This window comes from Microcaecilia unicolor, chromosome 2 (assembly GCF_901765095.1).
Source record: "Microcaecilia unicolor chromosome 2, aMicUni1.1, whole genome shotgun sequence".
NCBI classification, from domain to species: domain Eukaryota; kingdom Metazoa; phylum Chordata; class Amphibia; order Gymnophiona; family Siphonopidae; genus Microcaecilia; species Microcaecilia unicolor.
Window position 1 is genome coordinate 654,581,776 of NC_044032.1, and position 23,046 is coordinate 654,604,821.

The 23,046-nt window shown below is 45.8% G+C and overlaps 1 protein-coding gene across 3 annotated transcripts in view; it reads left to right on the plus strand.

Annotated features, from left to right (window-relative positions):
- Window positions 1-23,046, plus strand: part of ADAD1 (adenosine deaminase domain containing 1) — a 349,421-nt gene that overhangs the window by 279,530 nt on the left and 46,845 nt on the right. For 2 of the 3 annotated variants that reach the window (XM_030191773.1, XM_030191775.1), the window contains 2 exons: window positions 6,152-6,389; window positions 18,912-19,041. In XM_030191773.1, the coding sequence (XP_030047633.1) occupies window positions 6,152-6,389; window positions 18,912-19,041 (368 nt within the window). The remainder of the gene's footprint in view (window positions 1-6,151; window positions 6,390-18,911; window positions 19,042-23,046) is intronic. The other variant, XM_030191774.1, reaches the window with a different exon arrangement.

Sequence of the window (23,046 nt, forward strand, 5' to 3'; positions counted from 1 at the left end):
AGATACGTGAAATTTGACTGGGATTGACACCATATTCTTTAGCAATAGATGCTTGATTTTGTTTTCTAATTTTTTAAGAACTTCTATTCGTTTAGCCAGCGTTAAAGTCTCAGTTGCGCGATGACAACGACTCCAGTGTACACTCTAACAACATTATTTTGCTGCTTCTGCCTGTAGCAGTTAACAAACGAGATTTCAAATTTACCGCCCCTTTGTCACGCGCCAATCGGCTTCCATATTCCGTGTGTGCGCTTATGCGGAGTCTTTCCTGCAGAGGAGTGGTCTTAAACCATGCATATAAGCGAATCTTGCACTTATCAGTGGTGCACTAAACCAAAGGTTTTTCCCATAGAAATTGATGGCGCCAAAAACGGGACCGAAGTACGGCATGCAGTTAAACAGAGCATGCGCTTATCAGACGTGCACTTAAAGTTACAGAGAGGAGTGATGAAAATGATAAATTTATTGGGACAACTTCTCTATCAGAGAATCTAAAGCAGCTAGGGCTCTTCAGCTTGGACAAAAGATGGCTAGGGGAGATATGTGGAGTGGAATGGGTAGATGTGAATCACTTGTTTACTCTTTCCAAAAATACTAGGACTAGGGTCACACGATGAAGCTTCAAAGTAGTAAATTTAAAACAAATCGGAGGAACTCTTTCTTCACTCAACGTGTAATTAAACTCTGAAATTCGTTTTATTTATTATTATTATTATTAATTTACCGCCTTTTTGAAGGAATTCACTCAAGGCAGTGTACAGTAAGAATAGATCAAACATGAGCAATAGGAAATTACAGCAGTAAAAATATTCAAGTAACAATACAAAGTATTGCATGGTATACTACCCGCAATGACCACACAATACGCAATAGAACACTACAATTGACAGTGAAGGGTAAGGCAAAGTTGTAACACATAGATGAGCAAGAAAGCAGGAAGAATTAGAAAGTAATATGACTGATTTGAAGAAAGTTGCACATGAGGTCAGAGAGATGGTTAAATGTCTCAGCTAAGGTAGGACTGGATAAACATGTCCCGCTGCAGTATGTGCAGCCCGAGTCAATATTTGTGTGTGCGAGTGAGACTAACAAGTTAGTTACTTCTTCCATTAAAGGCTTAGTTGAAGAGCCAAGCTTTCACCTGCTTCCTGAAATAGAGATAGACTTCGCTTAACACAAGACTTTCAGGCAATGCATTCCAGAGTGTGGGGGCTACTCCGGAGAAGGCTCACTTGCAGGTATCACATCGTGTAGTTAGTAAAAGTCCTTGGGAGGACTTTAGTGTCCTTGGTGGTGTGTGGAGGATCATCCTATTCTTCAGATACTCGGGGCCATTTCCTTTCAGGGCCTTGAAGATCAGACATAGAGTTTTAAATTTAGCCCTGTATTGTACTGGTAGCCAATGAAGTTTTTGCAAAAATGGTGTGATGTGGTCACATCGCTATCAACCTTCTATGAATCTTGCTGCTGCATTCTGAAACAACTGGTTGCCAGATAATGTGGTAAAAGCAGTTATCTTAGCAGGGTTTAAAATATTTTGATTACTTCCTAAAAGAAAAGTCCATAAGCCATTATTAAGATGAATTTATCATCTGTTTATTTCTAGGATAAGCAGAATAAAGTCTATTTTACCTTTTTTGGATCTTGTCAGGTATTTGTGACCTGGATTAGCCACTACCTGGGCTTGATGGCAACATTTATGTTCTTTGCATGCCTTCCACACCTTGGACTGTAAAATATTCCCATGTTCTATCTTGGGCAAATTAAAACCCTTAGAAACTCCACCCTGGTATGTTTTTCTTTTGATCCCATTAAATGCAGAGCTGCTATAGCTGAGTGCACAGTCTTTGTGTAGCATATTGCATCCCAAGCAGGACTTGACCTTGGAAGAGCATATCAGGTCTCATAATTGTTAAAGCCATGGCAGTATTTGTTGCCCATTTAAGGCCAGCTTCCATGGAAGAGGTGTACAAATTTGTGACAGACTTTCAACCTCATATTCAGGTTGCTTTGTTTAAAAAGGAATTTCTTATGCAGTGGCTTTGGTCTTTGTATCCTGAGAAATTTGTTTGAGCAATCAAATATCTTTCTAGTGCCATTTTGTATTGTTTCTAGGGTTGTCCAGCAATGAAAGGTTTCATCGTGATTAGATTTCTTAATCACATGGTCCGAGTGCAAAATAAATGTAGCATGTACACATAGTTGTATACGTTTTTGGGGTTTTTTGGCAGGTGAGGGGGGGGGGGTTGAAATCCTACACATTCAACCTATAACTTTGATTCTATCTCCCTCTCCTCCGTTGCCTTCCCTTCCCTGGCACTATCGCCTCCCTTCCCTCTGTCCATGATTACCATGTTTTTTCCTTCTCTTCCCCCCCCCCCCCCTTTTGTTGGCATCATCTCCCTTCTTTGATTCTTCCACCCCCTATTTCTAGCATCTGTCTCTCCTCCTCCCCCTTTGAGGTCCCCATCTTTCTTTCTCTTTTTTTTTTCTCCTGGCACTTCCTCTTCTTCTTTGGCACATATCTCTCTCTAACACCCCACTACTCTGCATCTCTCGCTCTTCCTTTTCTCCTGCTGTGGTCCCCTCCTCCCCTGCATCTCTGGCTCTATTCCTGTTTCTCCCACTGCAGCTGACCCTCTGCCTCACATCTCTGATGCTTCTCCTTTCTCCCACTGTCACCCCCTCCTTCCCCAAATTTCACTCTTCTCTTTCTGCTGCTGCCACCCCTCCCCCGCATCACTCGCTCTTCACCTCTTTCTCCCCCTGCTGCCCCCTCCTCCCCTGCATCTCTAGCTCTTCTCTTTCTGTTGCCAACACCCACTCCCCCCTTCCCCAGTATCTATCTTCCTTTTTTTTTCTGCTGGCTGTGCGAACTCTTTTACCTCTCCAGCAGCCCCCACTTCTCTGCAATTCCATCTGAAAACATACTACTGTGTTATCTGTGCAAAGCCTCTCTGTAACAGGAAGTTCCACCTCCACTGACAGAACTTTCTGTTTCAAAGAGAGGCTTGGAGCTGGGTGACGAGCAGCGTGGTCTGAGTGCAGTGGCCATGAGAAGGTGGGAGAAGGAGCTGGAGAGGAGTGTTCTAGAGAAGAAAGAAATACAGGCAGAACAATGCTGATGTTTACAGGTTGGGGGGGGGAGAAAGACGTTATCCTGTGTTGAAAAATTTTTAACATGAGTTAAACATTTAACACGTTAATCATGTTATTAACATGTGAAATGTACAGCCCTAATTATTTCCAATGTGGCTTACATAAGTACATAAGTACATAAGTAGTGCCATACTGGGAAAGACCAAAGGTCCATCTAGCCCAGCATCCTGTCACCGACAGTGGCCAATCCAGGTCAAGGGCACCTGGCACGCTCCCCAAACGTAAAAACATTCCAGACAAGTTATACCTAAAAATGAGGAATTTTTCCAGTCCATTTAATAGCGGTCTATGGACTTGTCCTTTAGGAATCTATCTAACCCCTTTTTAAACTCCGTCAAGCTAACCGCCCGTACCACGTTCTCCGGCAATGAATTCCAGAGTCTAATTACACGTTGGGTGAAGAAAAATTTTCTCCGATTCGTTTTAAATTTACCACACTGTAGCTTCAACTCATGCCCTCTAGTCCTAGTATTTTTGGATAGCGTGAACAGTCGCTTCACATCCACCCGATCCATTCCACTCATTATTTTATACACTTCTATCATATCTCCCCTCAGCCGTCTCTTCTCCAAGCTGAAAAGCCCTAGCCTTCTCAGCCTCTCTTCATAGGAAAGTCGTCCCATCCCCACTATCATTTTCGTCGCCCTTCGCTGTACCTTTTCCAATTCTACTATATCTTTTTTGAGATACGGAGACCAGTACTGAACACAATACTCCAGGTGCGGTCGCACCATGGAGCGATACAACGGCATTATAACATCCGCACACCTGGACTCCATACCCTTCTTAATAACACCCAACATTCTATTCGCTTTCCTAGCCGCAGCAGCACACTGAGCAGAAGGTTTCAGCGTATCATCGACGACGACACCCAGATCCCTTTCTTGATCCGTAACTCCTAACGCGGAACCTTGCAAGACGTAGCTATAATTCGGGTTCCTCTTACCCACATGCATCACTTTGCACTTGTCAACATTGAACTTCATCTGCCACTTGCACGCCCATTCTCCCAGTCTCGCAAGGTCCTCCTGTAATCGTTCACATTCCTCCTGCGACTTGACGACCCTGAATAATTTTGTGTCATCGGCGAATTTAATTACCTCACTAGTTATTCCCATCTCTAGGTCATTTATAAATACATTAAAAAGCAACGGACCCAGCACAGACCCCTGCGGGACCCCACTAACTACCCTCCTCCACTGAGAATACTGGCCACGCAATCCTACTCTCTGCTTCCTATCTTTCAACCAGTTCTTAATCCATAATAATACCCTACCTCCGATTCCATGACTCTGCAATTTCTTCAGGAGTCTTTCGTGCGGCACTTTGTCAAACGCCTTCTGAAAATCCAGATATACAATATCAACCGGCTCCCCATTGTCCACATGTTTGCTTACCCCCTCAAAAAAATGCATTAGATTGGTGAGGCAAGACTTCCCTTCACTAAATCCGTGCTGACTTTGTCTCATCAGTCCATGTTTTTGTATATGCTCTGCAATTTTATTCTTAATAATAGCCTCCACCATCTTGCCCGGCACCGACGTCAGACTCACCGGTCTATAATTTCCCGGATCTCCTCTGGAACCTTTCTTAAAAATCGGAGTAACATTGGCTACCCTCCAGTCTTCCGGTATTACACTCGATTTTAGGGACAGATTGCATATTTCTAACAGTAGCTCCGCAAGTTCATTTTTTAGTTCTATTAATACTCTGGGATGAATACCATCAGGTCCCGGTGATTTACTACTCTTCAGCTTGCTGAACTGACCCATTACATCCTCCAAGGTTACAGAGAATTTGTTTAGTTTCTCCGACTCCCCCGCTTCAAATATTCTTTCCGGCACCGGTGTCCCCCCCAAATCCTCCTCGGTGAAGACCGAAGCAAAGAATTCATTTAATTTCTCCGCTACGGCTTTGTCCTCCTTGATCGCCCCTTTAACACCATTTTCGTCCAGCGGCCCAACCGACTCTTTGGCCGGTTTCCTGCTTTTAATGTATCTAAAAAAGTTTTTACTATGTATTTTTGCTTCCAACGCTAATTTCTTGTATTAAATCAAAGACAAAATGACCTGTTGCCAAGAAAAATGTTTGTGTTTTACTTTTTTTTTGCTAAAACAGCTTGTAACCAGTGATTCTCATTTATGAGAAATGAGAACATGTTATCCTATTTGTCCTTGCAGAAAGCAAAGTTGCGTTTGTGTTTTCTAAGGACAGCAGGATAGAAATCCTCAGAAAACCTACTTGCCTGGCCTAGGAGTTGGTCACCCCTGTTTTATTTCCCAGTAGTTGCTTGACTGCTCTTTGAGCAAACCATTCCCATCTAAACAGTTCAGGCTAGGCCGTCGCAATTTGCTTTCAGTTTGTAAGCTGTAGGAGTAACTAAGGTTACTCCACAGAAATTGAAAGTCTGCAGATGCATGGTATACAACTCTAGAAATCTCTTGAAGTTTTAAGAGCGTATCACTTTACTCTGTTAAGGAGGAATGTAATCTTTTACTCTTGGTAGTGAAGATAGGCATCAAGATTAACAAGCAGTCATACAAATGAGAAGCAGAGACAAATGTAGACTAGAGTAGATGGAACGCAGAGCCTTGATCAAAATGGAAATAGACACCAAAAATAAGAAAATTAAAGACTAGAAGCAGTTATTTTCCTTATATGAATTTGAGTGCAGCTTTGAATGCAGAGGAAAAAATAGATGGAGTGTTGAGTTTATATGCTTGTTGAGAATGAATTGTTGCTTTCTTATCATTTTTATTGTAGTTCATTTCTATTTTATCATTTGTAAACTGCTTTGACATGTTTTCTCAAATTAAGCATCAAGATTTGTTTTTAACAAACTATAAACAGCATAAAATGAGCAATTAAAACCCAGAACATTTGCTCCTGTTTCCCAGAACCATTTCATGGACAGTACAGTTAAGCTTTACTTATGTGTGTGAAATCTGTATTTTTCCCACTTGTATGCCTATTTAACTTTTTCTATTTTTAGGGGATGCAAATTGCACAGATACTAGAGGATTTGAAATGGCTATAAAACAACGTGTTGGTGATTCTCTTACATCAAAACTTCCTATGTTCTATCTGGTCAACAGACCTTATATTAGTTTGGTGGAATCTGTGTACCCTGTTCAGATGGACTTAACAAATGGATCATTTAGTCTTAATTGGTCTCAAGGAGACATTTGTCTTGAAGTTGTGGATGGCTTAAAGGGAAAGATCATCGAAAGGTAAGAGTATTTGATTTTAATAAAGTATAACTTAGAAATTTTGATATTTTGAGTAGAGTTAATTTATACCTACAGTAAATTTGTTATTAAAAAAAATTGCTTCAAATATTTGTTGAGTGTATGTGTAAAATAGTATGCACATTCTTTTCCTTGTGTAGAATTTCAGAATGAATATATATATGCTTCCATTTTGCAAATTCCCCTAGGGAATTTAATGCAAGTCCATAATACCTGCTTTTTGACAGATGTATTTTCTGAGATAATTTTGTGCACATATTTTCAAAACCCTTATCCAGTCTTTTCCCCAGGAATGCCAGCATGTAGTTTGTGTGAAGTCATGTCTACAGGCTATATAGACATATCTTTGCATGCATATCAAATGCGCACAGTTTTATAAAGCTTAGCTTCTATGCATAAAGCACTGCTTTACATGTGTAAACATCTTTGTCATTGTTCTTTAGAAGCAAATTAACCTGTAAGGTTTTGTACATAGAGCATATGCAATATGAGAAACCACAAGAGAATTGTTGAACATTCATGTTTAAACAACAAGAAAAGTCCTTGATCATTTTTCAATATTACGCTGGTTGATTTGTTTTTTCAGTGCTTGATGTTAGATTTTTATTTCCACATGTGGGGTTGTGTTCCAATGCACAGCAGATGTTAATGGCTGCAGAAGCTCATACACAAAATCTCTTCTAGAGAGGTGTAGGGGTGGTAGAACTAGAGGATATGAATTGAGGTTGCAGGGAGGTAGACTTAGAAGTAACATCAGGAAATACTTTTGCCTGGAATGTCCTTCCAGGAGAGGTGGTAGAGTCAAAAATGGTAATTGAATTCAAAAATACATGGGATAGTTAGACACTGGGGATGCCTAAATATAAAGAGAATGGAAATACAACTTGGCTGTTGAGAGTTATGGGAACTAAGGACGAAGCCAGACAAACTTCTACATCTGTGTCCTGCAAACGGCAAAATACTTAATGAAGACTTGCCAAATCCAGCATGGGATAACTAAGGCTGATGCTGGACAGACTTGTATATGTCACACATATGTCAAAAGACAGGTGAAGCTTCTGCAACTCCAGTGTTGTACCACTTTATTGGAGCATACTGTGAGTGAGGGTACTGTGCAGCTCAGGGGAGAGAGGAAGACATCTTGACTGGTAAGTTGAATACTGTCATCAATACTTGGGGATGATATATGGTTATAACAAACTCCATCATGTTTGGCTAACTGCTTTTATGCTTTAAGCATGTGTGGCTAGGGCTACTCAAAAAGCCAAAGCCATGCCTGCCAATCTTGTGGGGCAGACCATGTGAGTCTTGATCTGCTATCATTTTACTGTCAATGTTACTGTATCAACCTTCAAAGAAATGTAGTAGATTGAGGCAAGATTTCCCTTCACTAATTCCATGTTGACTTTGTCTCATTAATCCATGCTTTTGAATGTGCTCTGTAATTTGGCTCTTTATAATAGTCTGTACCATTTTGTCCGGTAACGACATCAGACTCACCGGTCTATAATTTCCCGGATCTCCTCTGGAACCTTTTTTAAAAATCAGCATTACTACTGCTACTTAACATTTCTAAAGCGCTACTAGGGTTACGCAGCACTGTACAATTTAACATAGAGGGACAGTCCCTGCTCAAAGAGCTTACAATCTAAAAGACAAGTGAACAGTCAGTCCGATAGGGGCAGTCAAATTGGGGCAGTCTGGATTTACTGAACGGTAAGAGTTAGGTGCCGAACGCAACATTGAAGAGGTGGGCTTTAAGCAAAGACTTGAAGTTGGGCAGGGAGTGGGCTTGGCGTAAGGGCTCAGGAAAGTTGTTTCAAGCATAGGGTGAGGCGAGGCAGAATGAGCGGAGCCTGGAGTTGGCGGTGGTGGAGAAGGGTACTGAGAGGAGGGATTTGTCCTGTGAATGGAGGTTTTGGGTGGGAACGTAAGGGGAGATGAGGGTAGAAAGGTAGTGAGGGGCGGCAGACTAAGTGCATTTGTAGGTAAGAAGGAGAAGCTTGAATTGAATGCAGTTTCTGATTGGAAGCCAGTGAAGTGACCTGAGGAAAGGGGTGATATGAGTATATCGGTTCTGGCGGAATATAAGACGTGCAGCAGAGTTCTGGACAGATTGAAGGGGGGATAGATGGCTAAGTGGGAGGCCGGTGAAGAGTAAGTTGCAGTAGTCCAGGCGAGAGGTAATGAGAGCGTGGACGAGAGTTCGGGTGGTGTGTTCAGAGAGGAATGGGTGAATTTTGCTGATATTAAAGAGGACGAAGAGGCAGGTATTGGCTCTCTGCTGGATATGCGCAGAGAAGGAGAGGGAGGAGTCAAAGATGACTCCGAGGTTGCGGGCAGATGAGATGGGGAGGATGAGGGTGTTATCAACTGAGATAGAAAGTGGAGGAAGAGGAGAAGTGGTTTTGGTGGAAAGACGATGAGCTCGGTCTTGGACATGTTCAGTTTCAGATGGCGGTTGGACATCCAAACAGCAATGTCGGATAAGCAGGCTGATACCTTTGCCTGGGTCTCTGCGGTGATGTCTGGTGTGGAGAGACACAGCTGGGTGTCATCAGCATAGAGATGATACTGGAAACCATGAGATGAGATCAGGGAGCCCAGGGAAGAGGTGTAAATTGGGAAGAGAAGGGGTCCAAGGACAGATCCCTGGGGAACACCAACAGATAGCGGGATGGGGGTGGAGGAAGATCCATGAGAGTGAACTCTGAAGGTGCGGTGGGAGAGATAGGAGGAGAACCAGGAGAGGACAGAGCCCTGGAACCCAAATGAGGACAGTGTGGCAAGAAGTAAGTCATGATTGACAGTGTCAAAAGCGGCGGATAGATCGAGGAGGATGAGGATGGAGTAGTGGCCTCTGGATTTGGCAAGGAACAGGTCATTACAGACTTTAGAGAGTGCTGTTTCTGTCGAGTGTAGAGGGCGAAATCCGGATTGAAGTGGATCGAGGCCACCCTCTAATCTTCCGGTACCATGCTCAATTTTAAGGATAAATTACATATTACTAACAATAGCTCCGCAAGTTCATTGTTCAGTTCTAGCAGTACTCTGGGATGAATACCATCCGGTCCAGGAGATTTGCTACTCTTCAGTTTGTAGAACTGCCCCATTACATCCTCCAGGTTTACAGAGAATTCATTAAGTTTCTCCGACTCATCAGCTTCAAATACCATTTCCGGCACCGGTATCCCACCCAAATCTTCCTCTGTGAAGACCGAAGCAAAGAATTCATTTAATCTGTTCACTACGGCTTTGTCTTCCCTGATCGCCCCTTTTACTCTTTGGTCATTTAGCGGTCCAACCGATTCTTTTGCCAGCTTCCTGCTTTTAATATACCTAAAAAAAATTTTACTATTTGTTTTTGCCGCCAACGCAATCTTTTTTTCGAAGTCCTTCTTAGCCTTCCTTATCAGCACTTTGCATTTGACTTGACATTCCTTATGCTGTTTCTTATTATTTTCAGTCGGTTTCTTCCATTTTCTGAAGGATTTTCTTTTAGCTCTAATAGCTTCCTTCACCTCACGTTTTAACCACGCCAGCTGTCATTTGGTCTTCCGTCCTCCTTTTTTAATACGCGGAATATATTTGGCCTGGGCTTCCAGGATGGTGTTTTTGAACAGCATCCACACCTGATGTAAATTTTTGACCCTCGCAGTCGCTCCTCTTAAGTTTTTTTTTCACCATTCTTATCATTTTATCAAAGTCTCCTTTTTTAAAGTTAAACGCTAACGTATTTGATTTCTTATGTATACTTACTTCAAAGCTAATATCAAAGCCGATCATATTATGATCACTGTTATCAAGCGGTCTCAGCACCATTACCTCCCGCAGCAGATCATGCGCTCCACTAAGGACTAGGTTTAGAATTTTTCCTCCTCTCTGCTCCTGTATCAGCTACTCCATAAAGCTGTCCTTGATTTCATCAAGGAATTTTACCTCCCTAGCATGGCCCGTTGTTACATTTACCCAGTCAATATCGGGGTAAGTTAAATCACCCATTATTATCGTGTTGCCCAGTTTGTTTACGTCCCTAATTTCCTTTAACATTTCTGCATCCGTCTGTTCATCCTGGCTATGCGGACGGTAGTACACTCCTATCAATATCCTTTTCCCCTTTACACATGGAATTTCAATCCACAGTGACTCCAAGAAGTGTTTTGTTTCTTACAGAATTTTCTATCTATTTGATTCAAGGCTGTCGTTAATATACAATGCTACCCCTCCACCAATTCGATCCACCCTATCACTACGATATAATTTGTACCCCGGTATGACAGTGTCCCATTGGTTATCTTCCTTCCACCATGTCTCAGAGATGCCTATTATATCTAATTTTTCATTTAGTGCAATATATTCTAACTATCCCATCTTATTTCTTAGGCTCCTGGCATTCGCATATAGACATTTCAAACTGTTTGTTGTTCCTATTTACATCATGCTTAGTACTTGACAGTATTAATTTGCAGGCGGTTAGCTTGGCAGAGTTTAAAAAGGGTTTGTACTGTTTCCTAAAGGACAAGTCCATAGACCGCTACTAAGTGGACTTGGGAAAAATCCACAATTTCGGTAATAACATGTATAGAATGTTTGTACATTTGGGAAGCTTCGCGGGACGGTCAGCACGCAGGGCACGCCCACCGCGCATGCGCGGCCGTCTTCCCGCCCGTGCGCGACCGCTCCCGCCAGTACCTTTTTTTCCGCGTCTGGAGAGAGTCGTGCTTTGCCGCTCTCTCTTTTTCTCAGCCGCCGGAAAGTCGTTCGCGTTTACGCGAATCGCTTCTCTTGTCTTTTTTCTCTTTATTTTTCGTTTAGTACACCGCCCGGTTGTATTTAAAAAAAAAAAAAAAAAAAAAAAACACGGAGCGTGTGGAGCACGCGCTCCCATTTTTCCCTCGTTTCTAGCGGGGGCGCCGCGTTGCGGCCTAGTGGCCGCACGGTCGTTTTTCCCCTTTTTGAGGTGTGATTTCCGCCACCATCGACGACTTTGACTTCGCCGACGCGATTTTTCCGTCGATGTCCTCGAAGGTCCCGAGTGGATTTAAAAAGTGTGGTCGGTGCGGCCGGCCGATCTCGCAGACCGACACCCACGCTTGGTGCCTCCAGTGCCTCGGGCCGGAGCACAATCTCAAGTCATGTCCCCTGTGTCTCGGTCTCCGGAAACGGACTCAGGTTGCGAGGCAAATTCTACGGGACCGTCTTTTTGGAACTTGCGCCGGCCCCTCGACGTCGACCTCGACGGCATCGGTATCGACGCCCGGTCCTTCGGTACCGGTATCGATGCCCGAGACATCGGCACCGATGGCATCGACCCCAGGAGAACAGGTCCCGTCGGCCCGCCGGTCCTCCGGTGAGAGTAGAGGTGAGAGGCCGCGTGGGCAGTCGGCCCCGGTCACTCCCTCAGCTCGTGGCCCACGGGACCGAACCCTGTCTGACCCGGTCCCTCGAGACCGAGGGGGATCGACCTCCTCATCCTCCATACCTCCCGGCGCCGGTGACGGGCATCGCAAGAAGGATAAGAAGCGTCGTCACCGGTCACCCTCGGTGCATCCGGACATCGGAGAGGAGGCGACGCCGAAGCGTCCACGTCGTGAGGAATCCAAGCAGCCAGGAAGCACCAGATAAACGTGCTTACAACTACGGCTTAGCCGTGACAGAGGGCTCACCAACAACTCGTTTCAGAGCTGAGGTATGGCCAATTATGTACAGATTTTTGTATTTGTTTAAATTGTTCAACTTGCATAACATAAAACTATGAAATTCTTGAAACTGTTCAACTTGTATAACATAATGAAGTATATAACCATTTAACTTGGAGAACAGTATGCAAATCCTTTAACTGTCTAACTTGCAGAACAGCTCTGAAGACGACAGTTGAATATCTGTACACAGCAATGTAGATACTGAAAAATAGCACACGAGGAAACCAGATCTGACGGGGCCAAAAGGGCGCGATCAGAATCATGGTGCCGCGGTCTTGCTTGAGCTTCAGTAAGGTCTTCCCCACCAAAGGTATGGGAGGATAAGCATACAGGAGGCCGGTCCCCCAATGAAGGAGAAAGGCATCTGACGCTAGCCTGCCGTGTGCCTGAAGTCTGGAACAGAACAGAGGCAGCTTGTGGTTGGTCCAAGAGGCGAAAAGATCCACCGAGGGGGTGCCCCACTCCCGGAAGATCTTGCGTACCACTCTGGAATGGAGCGACCACTCGTGCGGTTGCATGACTCTGCTCAGTCTGTCGGCCAGACTGTTGTTTGCGCCTGCCAGGTACGTGGCTTGGAGAAGCATGCCGAACCGGCACGCCCAACGCCACATCCCGACGGCTTCCTGACACAGGGGGCGAGATCCGGTGCCCCCCTGCTTGTTGACGTAATACATTGCAACCTGATTGTCTGTCCGAATTTGGATAATTTGGTAGGACAGCCGATCTCTGAAAGCCTTCAGTGCGTTCCAGATCGCTCGGAGCTCCAGGAGGTTGATCTGCAGATCCTTTTCCTGGAGGGACCACAGACCCTGGGTGTGAAGCCCATCGACATGAGCTCCCCACCCCAGGCGAGATGCATCCGTCGTCAGCACTTTCGTGGGCTGCGGGAAGCCTTCAGTGCGTTCCAGATCGCTCGGAGCTCCAGGAGGTTGATCTGCAGATCCTTTTCCTGGAGGGACCACAGACCCTGGGTGTGAAGCCCATCGACATGAGCTCCCCACCCCAGGCGAGATGCATCCGTCGTCAGCACTTTCGTGGGCTGCGGGATTTGGAATGGACGTCCCAGGGTCAAATTGGTCCGGATGGTCCACCAGAGCAGTGAAGTGCGGCAACTGGTGGAGAGGCGGATGACATCTTCTAGATTCCCGGTGGCCTGAAACCACTGGGAAGCTAGGGTCCATTGAGCAGATCTCATGTGAAGACGAGCCATGGGAGTCACATGAACTGTGGAGGCCATATGCCCCAGAAGTCTCAACATCTGCCGAGCTGTGACCTGCTGAGACGCTCCGGTCTGCGAAGCCAGGGACAGGAGGTTGTTGGCCCTCGCTTCGGGAAGGAAGGCCTGAGCCGTCTGGGTATTATTCAGCAGAGCTCCTATGAATTCCAGAGACTGAGTTGGCTGGAGATGGGACTTTGGATAATTTATCACAAACCCCAGCAGCTCCAGGAGTTGAGTAGTGCACTGCATGGACCGGAGGGCTCCTGCCTCCGAGGTGTTCTTGACCAGCCAATCGTCGAGATATGGGAACACGTGCACTCCCAGCTTGCGAAGGTATGCCGCTACCACCACGGGGCACTTTGTAAACACCCGTGGGGCAGAGGCGAGCCCAAAGGGCAGCACACAATACTGAAAGTGCCGTGCGCCCAGGCGGAATCTGAGATACTGTCTGTGAGCTGGCAGTATCGGGATGTGAGTGTATGCGTCCTTTAAATCCAGGGAACATAGCCAATCGTTTTTCTGAATCAGTGGCAGAAGGGTGCCCAAGGAAAGCATCCTGAACTTTTCTTTGACCAGGAATTTGTTCAGGCCTCTCAGGTCTAGGATGGGACGCATCCCCCCTGTTTTCTTTTCCACAAGGAAGTACCTGGAATAGAATCCCTGCCCTTCCTGCCCGGGTGGTACGGGCTCGACCGCATTGGCACTGAGAAGGGCGGAGAGTTCCTCTGCAAGTACCTGCTTGTGATGGGAGCTGAAAGATTGAGCTCCCGGAGGACAATTTGGTGGCAGGGAGGCCAAATTCAGGGCGTATCTGCACCGCACTATTTGGAGAACCCACTGGTCGGAGGTTATGAGAGGCCACCTTTGGTGAAAAAATGTTAACCTCCCCCCGACCGGCAGATCGTCCGGTACGGACACTTTGAGGGCGGCTATGTTCCCTTGGATCCAGTCAAAAGCCCGTCCCCGGCTTTTGCTGTGGAGGCGCAGGGGGCTGCTTAGGCGCACGCTGTTGACGAGAACGAGCGCGCTGGGGCTGTCCCTGTGCCTGACGAGGCCTTCGGGCCGGCTGGTTGTACCTACACTTTGCAAAAGAATAGGGTGCAGCCTGCCGGGCCCGGGAAAAACGTCCACCTTCTGAGGTGGATGCTGAAGGCGCCCGGTGGGAGAGCTTGTCGAGGGCGGTTTCCCGCTGATGCAGTTGGTCCACCATCTGCTCGACCTTCTCACCAAAAATGTTATCCCCCCGGCAAGGGACGTCGGCCAGTCTCTGCTGGGTGCGGTTGTCCAGGTCAGAGGCACGCAGCCATGAGAGCCTGCGCATCACTATACCTTGGGCCGCAGCACGAGATGCCACGTCACAGGTGTCATAGATACCCCTGGACAGGAACTTTCTGTACGCCTTCAGCTGCCTGACCACCTCCTGATAAGGCCTGGACTGCTCCGGCGGGAGCTTATCGACCAGGTCCGCCAGTTGTTGCACATTGGTCCGCATGTGGATGCTCATATAGAGCAGGTATGACTGGATGCGGGTCACGAGCATGGAGGATTGGTAGGCCTTCCTCCCAAACGAGTCCAGAGTACGAGACTCCCGCCCCGGGGGCGCCGAGGCGGTATCCCTCGAACTCCGTGCCCTCTTGAGAGCAGAATCCACGACCGCAGAGTCATGGGGCAGTTGGGGCCGCATTAACTCTGGGTCGGAGTGGATCCTGTACTGGGACTCTGCTTTCTTGGGAATGGTGGGGTTAGTTAACGGTCGCACCCAGTTCCGAAGCAGCGTCTCCTTGAGGACATTGTGCAGCGGTACCGTGGAGGACTCTCTAGGTGGTGATGGATAGTCGAGGACCTCGAGCATCTCGGCCCTCGGCTCTTCCACAGAGACCACGTGGAAGGGAATGCTAATAGACATATCCCGCACAAAGGAGGCAAAAGAGAGACTCTCAGGAGGTGAGAGCTTCCTCTCCGGTGAAGGCGTGGGGTCCGAGGGAAGGCCCGTAGACTCCTCTGAGGAGAAATATCTAGGGTCCTCCTCTTCCCCCCACGAGGCCTCATCCTCGGTATCGGACATAAGCTCATGTAGCTGAGTCCTGAACCGGGCCCGGCTCGACGTCGAGGCACCGAGGTCTCGGTGTCGTCGAGCGGTGGACTCCCGCGCCGGCGGGGACGGAGCTCCCTCCATCGACGTCGACGGGGACTCCACCTGCGTGGCGGTCGAGACCAGCACCGCAAGTGGCGGCGGTGTCGACGGCCCCTGCGCCGGGCTAGAGCTCGCCGGCGCCACAGACATCGGCGACGAGGGCGCAAGCACCCCCGGCGCCGGCACAGCCTGGCGCATCAGCCCTTCCAGGATCCCCGGAAGGATGGCTCTGAGGCACTCGTCCAGGCCCGCTGCCGGGAAAGGCAGTGGGGCCGGTAGGGGTGTCGGCGCCAGAAGCTGATGGGGGCCAGGAGACGGCACCGAGGTGCCGGAACCCTGACGCGTCGGTACCTCCACAACCGACGGGGACCTCTCCTCTCGACGTGGATCGGCGTCGCCTCCTCTCCGATGTCCGGATGCACCGAGGGCGACCGGTGACGACGCTTCTTATCCTTCTTGCGATGCCCGTCACCGGCGCCGGGAGGTATGGAGGATGAGGAGGTCGATCCCCCTCGGTCTCGAGGGACCGGGTCAGACAGGGTTCGGTCCCGTGGGCCACGAGCTGAGGGAGTGACCGGGGCCGACTGCCCACGCGGCCTCTCACCTCTACTCTCACCGGAGGACCGGCGGGCCGACGGGACCTGTTCTCCTGGGGTCGATGCCATCGGTGCCGATGTCTCGGGCATCGATACCGGTACCGAAGGACCGGGCGTCGATGCCGTCGACGTCGAGGGGCCGGCGCAAGTTCCAAAAAGACGGTCCCGTAGAACTTGCCTCGCAACCTGAGTCCGTTTCCGGAGACCGAGACACAGGGGACATGACTTGAGATTGTGCTCCGGCCCGAGGCACTGGAGGCACCAAGCGTGGGTGTCGGTCTGCGAGATCGGCCGGCCGCACCGACCACACTTTTTAAATCCACTCGGGACCTTCGAGGACATCGACGGAAAAATCGCGTCGGCGAAGTCAAAGTCGTCGATGGTGGCGGAAATCACACCTCGAAAAGGGGAAAAACGACCGTGCGGCCACTAGGCCGCAACGCGGCGCCCCCGCTAGAAACGAGGGAAAAATGGGAGCGCGTGCTCCACACGCTCCGTGTTGTTTTTTTTTTTTTGTTTTGTTTTTTTTTTAAAATACAACCGGGCGGTGTACTAAACGAAAAATAAAGAGAAAAAAGACAAGAGAAGCGATTCGCGTAAACGCGAACGACTTTCCGGCGGCTGAGAAAAAGAGAGAGCGGCAAAGCACGACTCTCTCCAGACGCGGAAAAAAAGGAACTGGCGGGAGCGGTCGCGCACGGGCGGGAAGACGGCCGCGCATGCGCGGTGGGCGTGCCCTGCGTGCCGACCATCTCGCGAAGCTTTTTCCGGTTGGTGGGGGCTGCCGCGGACGTCACCCCCAGTCGTGAGAACAATCAGCCTGCTGTCCTCGGAGAACACCTGCTACAGGTATGTATCATTCACTGTATAGAATGTTTGTACATTTGGGAAGCTGCCAGATGCCCTTGACCTGGATTGGCCGCTGTCGGGGACAGGATGCTGAGCTTGATGGGCCTTTGATCTTTTCCCAGTATGGCATTACTTATGTACTTATCTTTTTTTCTGATTTTTATTTAAGGACATCTGATCTACTACAATCTCTTTTGCAACCTCACTATCAGGATACCCTATCTTCCCTGCTTTGGTGATATCTTTGAAAGATACCTTATCCCAAACCATGCGCATTTGAGTGACTGTTGGTCTTATTAGACAACATAGGGTGTAAGCAAAGATGGTGTGTGTGTGTGTGTGTGTGTGTGTGTATATATATATATATGTGTGTGTGTGTGTGTGTGTATATATATATATATATATATACACGTGAAGAATACAACTAACAAAAAATGTTCCACGCCATGTGGAAACTTAAAAGAGTAAAACCCTTCTTCCCGAGATCAATCTTTCGCAACCTAGTATAGTCACTGGTACCAAGCCACCTGGACTACTGCAGCGCACTCTACTCCGGCTGTACAGAACAGATCACCAAGAGACTCCAGACAGCACAAAATACCGCAGCTAGACTCATTTTCGGAAAAACAAAATATGAAAGCGCAAAGCCCCTAAGAGAGAAACTACACTGGCTCCCATTAAAAGAACGGACCACATTCAAGATCTGCACGATTGTTCATAAAATCATGTACGGAGATGCTCCAACGTACATGCTTGACCTCATTGACTTACCTCCCAGAAATGCTAAAAGATTGTCCTGCACATTTCTTAACCTACACTTCCCGGACTGCAAAGGCTTAAAATACAAGCTTACACATGCTACCAGCTTTTCTTGCATGAGCACGCAACTTTGGAATGCACTACCAACAAATCTGAAAACAATTAACGAAATCACTAACTTTCGCAAATCTTTGAAAACCTATCTCTTCAACAAGGCCTATCCTCAGAATCCATAACTTAACGCTAACACACCATCAACCCACCTACTCTGAAGAATGCCTCTTTATTAATGTCTGCTTAGCTCTTCTATGTAATCCTCGATCTCATTGTAATACCGATTGTATCTTCTACCCTGTGAATGGCGATGCCATAACAGGCCTTTGTAAGCCACATTGAGCCTGCAAATAGGTGGGAAAATGTGGGATACAAATGCAATAAATAAATAATAATAGATACGGTAGAGTAACAGGAGTAAAAGAAAAAAAAGTAAGGTACTAATTTAAAGAAAGTTGCAAATGAGGCCAGAAAGGTGCTCAAATATTAGCAAGGGTAGGTGTGAATAAACATGTCCTGCTATAGTATGTGCAGCCGGTGTCATTCGTTGTGTGTGTGACTAGCTATTTTGTTCTTTCATTAAAGGCCTGGTTGAAGAGCCAACTTTCATCTGCTTCCTGAAATAGTCTTGTGTTAAGCAAATCCTTTCAGGGAATTCATTCCATAGTAGGTGCTACTCCAGAGAAGGCTCATTTGTGGGTATCACATCAGGTGATCCTTAGGGAGGACCTTTGTGACCTTGGAGGAGGGAAATCCTGTTCGTCAAGTACTCTGGACCATTTCCTTTAAGAGTCTTACCCTTCATATCGACATACCTATACTTAATCACTGCTGCACCGTCTGTACAAAGTCAGTGGCATGCTTTTTTTCCTGGACATCAATCTTTCAACATTGCAGAAAATTGATATAGAAGGCATGCTTTTTCTAAAATGGTGCTTTTGACATGGTTGTGATATGGGCATAGATATGTAGGAATATCCATCTTTATCATGAATAAGGCTTCTAAACTAGCCATCTTTGTTTAGTTACACTTCAACTTTGCCATAGATTCTCTTGGTGCCACATTTACATTACTTTTTTTTATATTACAAGTCCAATTTTTTTTGATTAGTTGGTGTAAAAAAAATCAACCGCTTGACTGCTTTAATATAAATAGAAACATTAAGAAAGATTGCTTTGTTTTTTTCCTAGTTCACCATTTAAAAGTGGTATATCAATGGCAAGTCGTCTATGCAAGGCAGCAATGTTAAGTCGTTTTAACTTGGTTGCCAAGGAAGCTAGTCGAGAAGATCTTTCTGGTAGAACATATAATAAGGCAAAGGTAAGCAAATTACAACATCTATTGTTGCTTCTTGATATGAGGTTTAATTAAAAATACAGAAATTAAGTTTAAGATTGCGATCATGTAATTAGCAGAGACTCATATTTCTGATGATTCACACCCAAATATTTGTTTATAGAAAAAGAAAAATTATAGTTTTTTTTTGTTTCATTTGTACCCCGCGCTTTCCCACTCATGGCAGGCTCAATGCGGCTTACATGGGGTAATGGAGGGTTAAGTGACTTGTCCAGAGTCACAAGGAGCTGCCTGTGCCTGAAGTGGGAATTGAACTCAGTTCCCCAGGACCAAAGTCCACCACCCTAACCACTAGGCCACTCCTAGTTATATAAAGACGACGTCACAATTTACATCCCATTCAAACATGATCTAAATGAAATCACTAACGACATTAACCAAAGCCTCCAAATCATGCACTCCTGGACGGATGCATTTCAGCTGAAACTCAATGCAGAGAAAGCACAATGCCTCGTACTCACCTCACAATACAACAAAAACAACTACTCCACAATAATCACCCCATACTGTTCTCTCCCCGTCGCACAAAATCTAAAAATTCTTGGAGTTACCCTTGACCGAAACCTCACACTCGATACTCACGTGAAGAACACAACGAAAAAGATGTTCCACGCCATGTGGAAACTCAAAAGAGTAAAACCATTCTTCCCGAGATATATCTTCCGTACCTTGGTACAGTCAATGGTAATAAGTCATCTTGGCTACTGTAATGCACTGTACGCTGGCTGCAAAGAACAGACTATCAAAAATCTCCAAACAGCCCAGAATACTGCCGCCAGACTCATATTTGGAAAAACCAGATATGAACGTGCAAAACCCCTAACAGAGAAACTTCACTTGCTCCCAATCAAGGAACGAGTTGCGTTCAAGATCTGCACGATTGTACACAAAATCATTCACGCAGATGCCCCAATCTACATGCTAAACCTTGTGGACTTGCCTCCAAGAAACGCCATAAGATCATCCCGCAAATTTCTTAATCTGCACTTCCCCAGCTGTAAAGGATTATAATACAAGCTGATACACGCCACCACCTTCTCTTACATGAGCACGCAATTGTGGAATGCAATACCTACAGCCCTGAAAGCTATTGATGAAATAACAAACTTCCGCAAATCTCTGAAGACACATCTATTCAACAAGGCCTACAAAGAGAACCCATAACCTTACAAAACTACATCACCAACTCACCCAATTATTACAGTCTACCTAATATCTTGCCTAACATCTTCCTTCTCTCTTCCCTCACCTAATCTTTGTACATTACTGATTGTGTCTGATATCATGTAATGATTATGTCATAACCAAACTCTGTAAGCCACATTGAGCCTGCAAATAGGTGGGAAAATTTGGGATACAAATGCAATAAATAAATAATAATAATAAACATATTACTATAAGTATAGAAGTATGTACTGCAGTTTTCAAAAGACAACTTAACAACAAACTCATTCAAAATCTTGTCTTATAAAGAAGGAAAAACCATATGCTCAAACAGCTACTAAACACGGTCAACAGTGTATTGCTCATCACTTCACACAGAAAAAAACCTTCAGAAAAGTGTGTGTAATATCTTTTCAAACATGTCCATTAGCTGCTTGTATTCCAGCATCACAGGCTTATCTTCCATCTCATCCATTGAGGAACAGCAGCAATCCTACATTAAGGCGAGCAATTCTGGAAATTGCTGCCTCAGTCTAGGCACATCAGTGGCCTGTAGAGAATGACACTGTAGAGGTGTCGAGGTATGTCACCATGTGTGCAACTGAGACCTTTGTCCCCACATACAGGCCCGAACCTGAATCATCTGTGTGAACATGAGTAAGATGGCTGCTTGGACATTTCTTGTTTCTGTGCCATGGACAGTGCTTGCTGACCAAGGACACTGTTAGCACAGAAAACATCTGCAATTTATTTCAAGGGGGGGGGGGGGGGGTTGAAGCTGTTTACCAGACAGATTTATAAGTATGTGATGACACCTATGTGCCCCTTAAGTGCCAACATGCTCAAAAAGAGTGGCTGGATCAACACTGAACTTTTGTCTTGGAAGGCCTAGATTCCATCATTCGGACAGCAAGTATGCATGTTGTGATTGTGCCATAAGAGTCACCTGTAGACTGTGGACTGAGGTCTGCTTGGATAACTTTTGCAAGACAAAAAAAAATGCACTTGGGACAGAGCACACAGTCAGATTTTCTTATAGCTCAGAAGAATTCACTTGGCTCTGATAGAAAGCAGTCAGCTTTTCCAATGGCTCTGAGGAAACACTCTCCCTCTTAGTTCCAAAGACTTGGCCTTCCTGTACAAGCTTTTTGCAGGGAAGAAAGCTAATGATCAGGGCTGCTTACCGGTGCTACAGACTCGGTGCCTCAGCTGCTGATAGATATCGGTCACCTCCATCCTGATAAGCGCGCTGGTTCAGCTGGAGCCATGAACAGAACCCTGCTTCTACCTGAGATAAGCCTGCAGCACATCTGAGGTTGAGAATGCAGCAGTGTTCACTTCTATAGTTTGGGGAGTTAGATGATTATCACTTAATTTGCCACAGGCTGGTCTAGATTCATGAGCATGGTTATATAGTCTATGATTATCACTTAATTTGCCACAGGCTGGTCTAGATTCATGAGCATGGTTATATAGTCTATGATTATCATTTCATTTGCCACAGGCTGGTCTAGATTCATGGTCATGGTTATGTAGCATTGAACCTGCTAATGAGTGGGAAGGTGCGGGGTATAAGCGTTACAAATAAATAAATAAAAATAAATAGTCTGATATTTGACTTGTAGTTTCCAGGTATTAGCACTGTTGCAGATATATATAGAGAGATATAGATATAAGAGCTGTGCATTTAACACATTAATAACACGATTAACACGTTAAATGTTTAACTCATGTTAAAAACTTTTAATGCATGTTAACGCCTCTCTCTCCCCCACCTGTAAACATCCAGCATTGCTCTGCCTACACTTCTTTCTTGTCTGGCACGCTTCTCCCTGCTTCTCATGGCCACTGCACTCAAAGCATGCTGTGTGTCACCCATCTCCGCACCAAACCTCTCTGAAACAGGAAGTTCTGTAAAAGGAGGCGGAACTTCCTGTTAGAGAGGCTTCGGCACCAACGACACAGCAGTATGCTTTCACTGCAGCGGCTGTGAGGAGCAGAAGTTGTAGAGGAGTGTAATTTTATGGTATTTATTGTTTGCTTTTTTTCAATAAGTATTATATTTTATTTTCGATATAATTAATAATATATATTACATGTTGCATTACTTCTTGGAAAATTACCAGTGAGATGAAGAAGTTGTGTTAGGTGTAGTTTTCTTATACTGTAGTGTATTCCCCCTAGGCACCAACAAGTCCAGATTACTGTTGTTTTAGTGGAACACCGTCTCTGGGCTATTTTACTGAGTACGGTGATTAGCAGACAGCAATACCACTACAACAGGGGGACTGTTTGCCACTGCCCCATCCTCCGTGAGCTCTGTCCCTTCAACCTCATCCACACAAGCCTTAGACAGTTATGATTTATATTTAAATATTTTTATTAAAAGTATAAAAAGGAACAATATTATGTACAACTGTCGTTTATAAATCATAAATAATACAGAACAAGGATCAACAAAATCCCATGTCTTCCCTCCCACTCCATCACAATTTTTCCCTCTACTATCGGGAAGACTGAACAAGCCAAATTACTACAGAATGCTACATTAAAGAAAATCATGCTAACAGAATACCTCGGTAACACACACAACACAAAATTGATAAACATAAATTAAACCAAAATCCCAAGAAGCCACACCTTTCATGTGCAACACCAAAGAAATAGAGATGCATTTCCTCCTATCTGTGCAAAATGCAACGGATAGTGTTAGGGAATTGCAACTAGGGCAGCTGCCGCCTAGTCACAGAGAGCCCCTTAGCCTGCTGGAAGCTGAAGAAGGCACAGTATGGTAGTGGGCTTTGG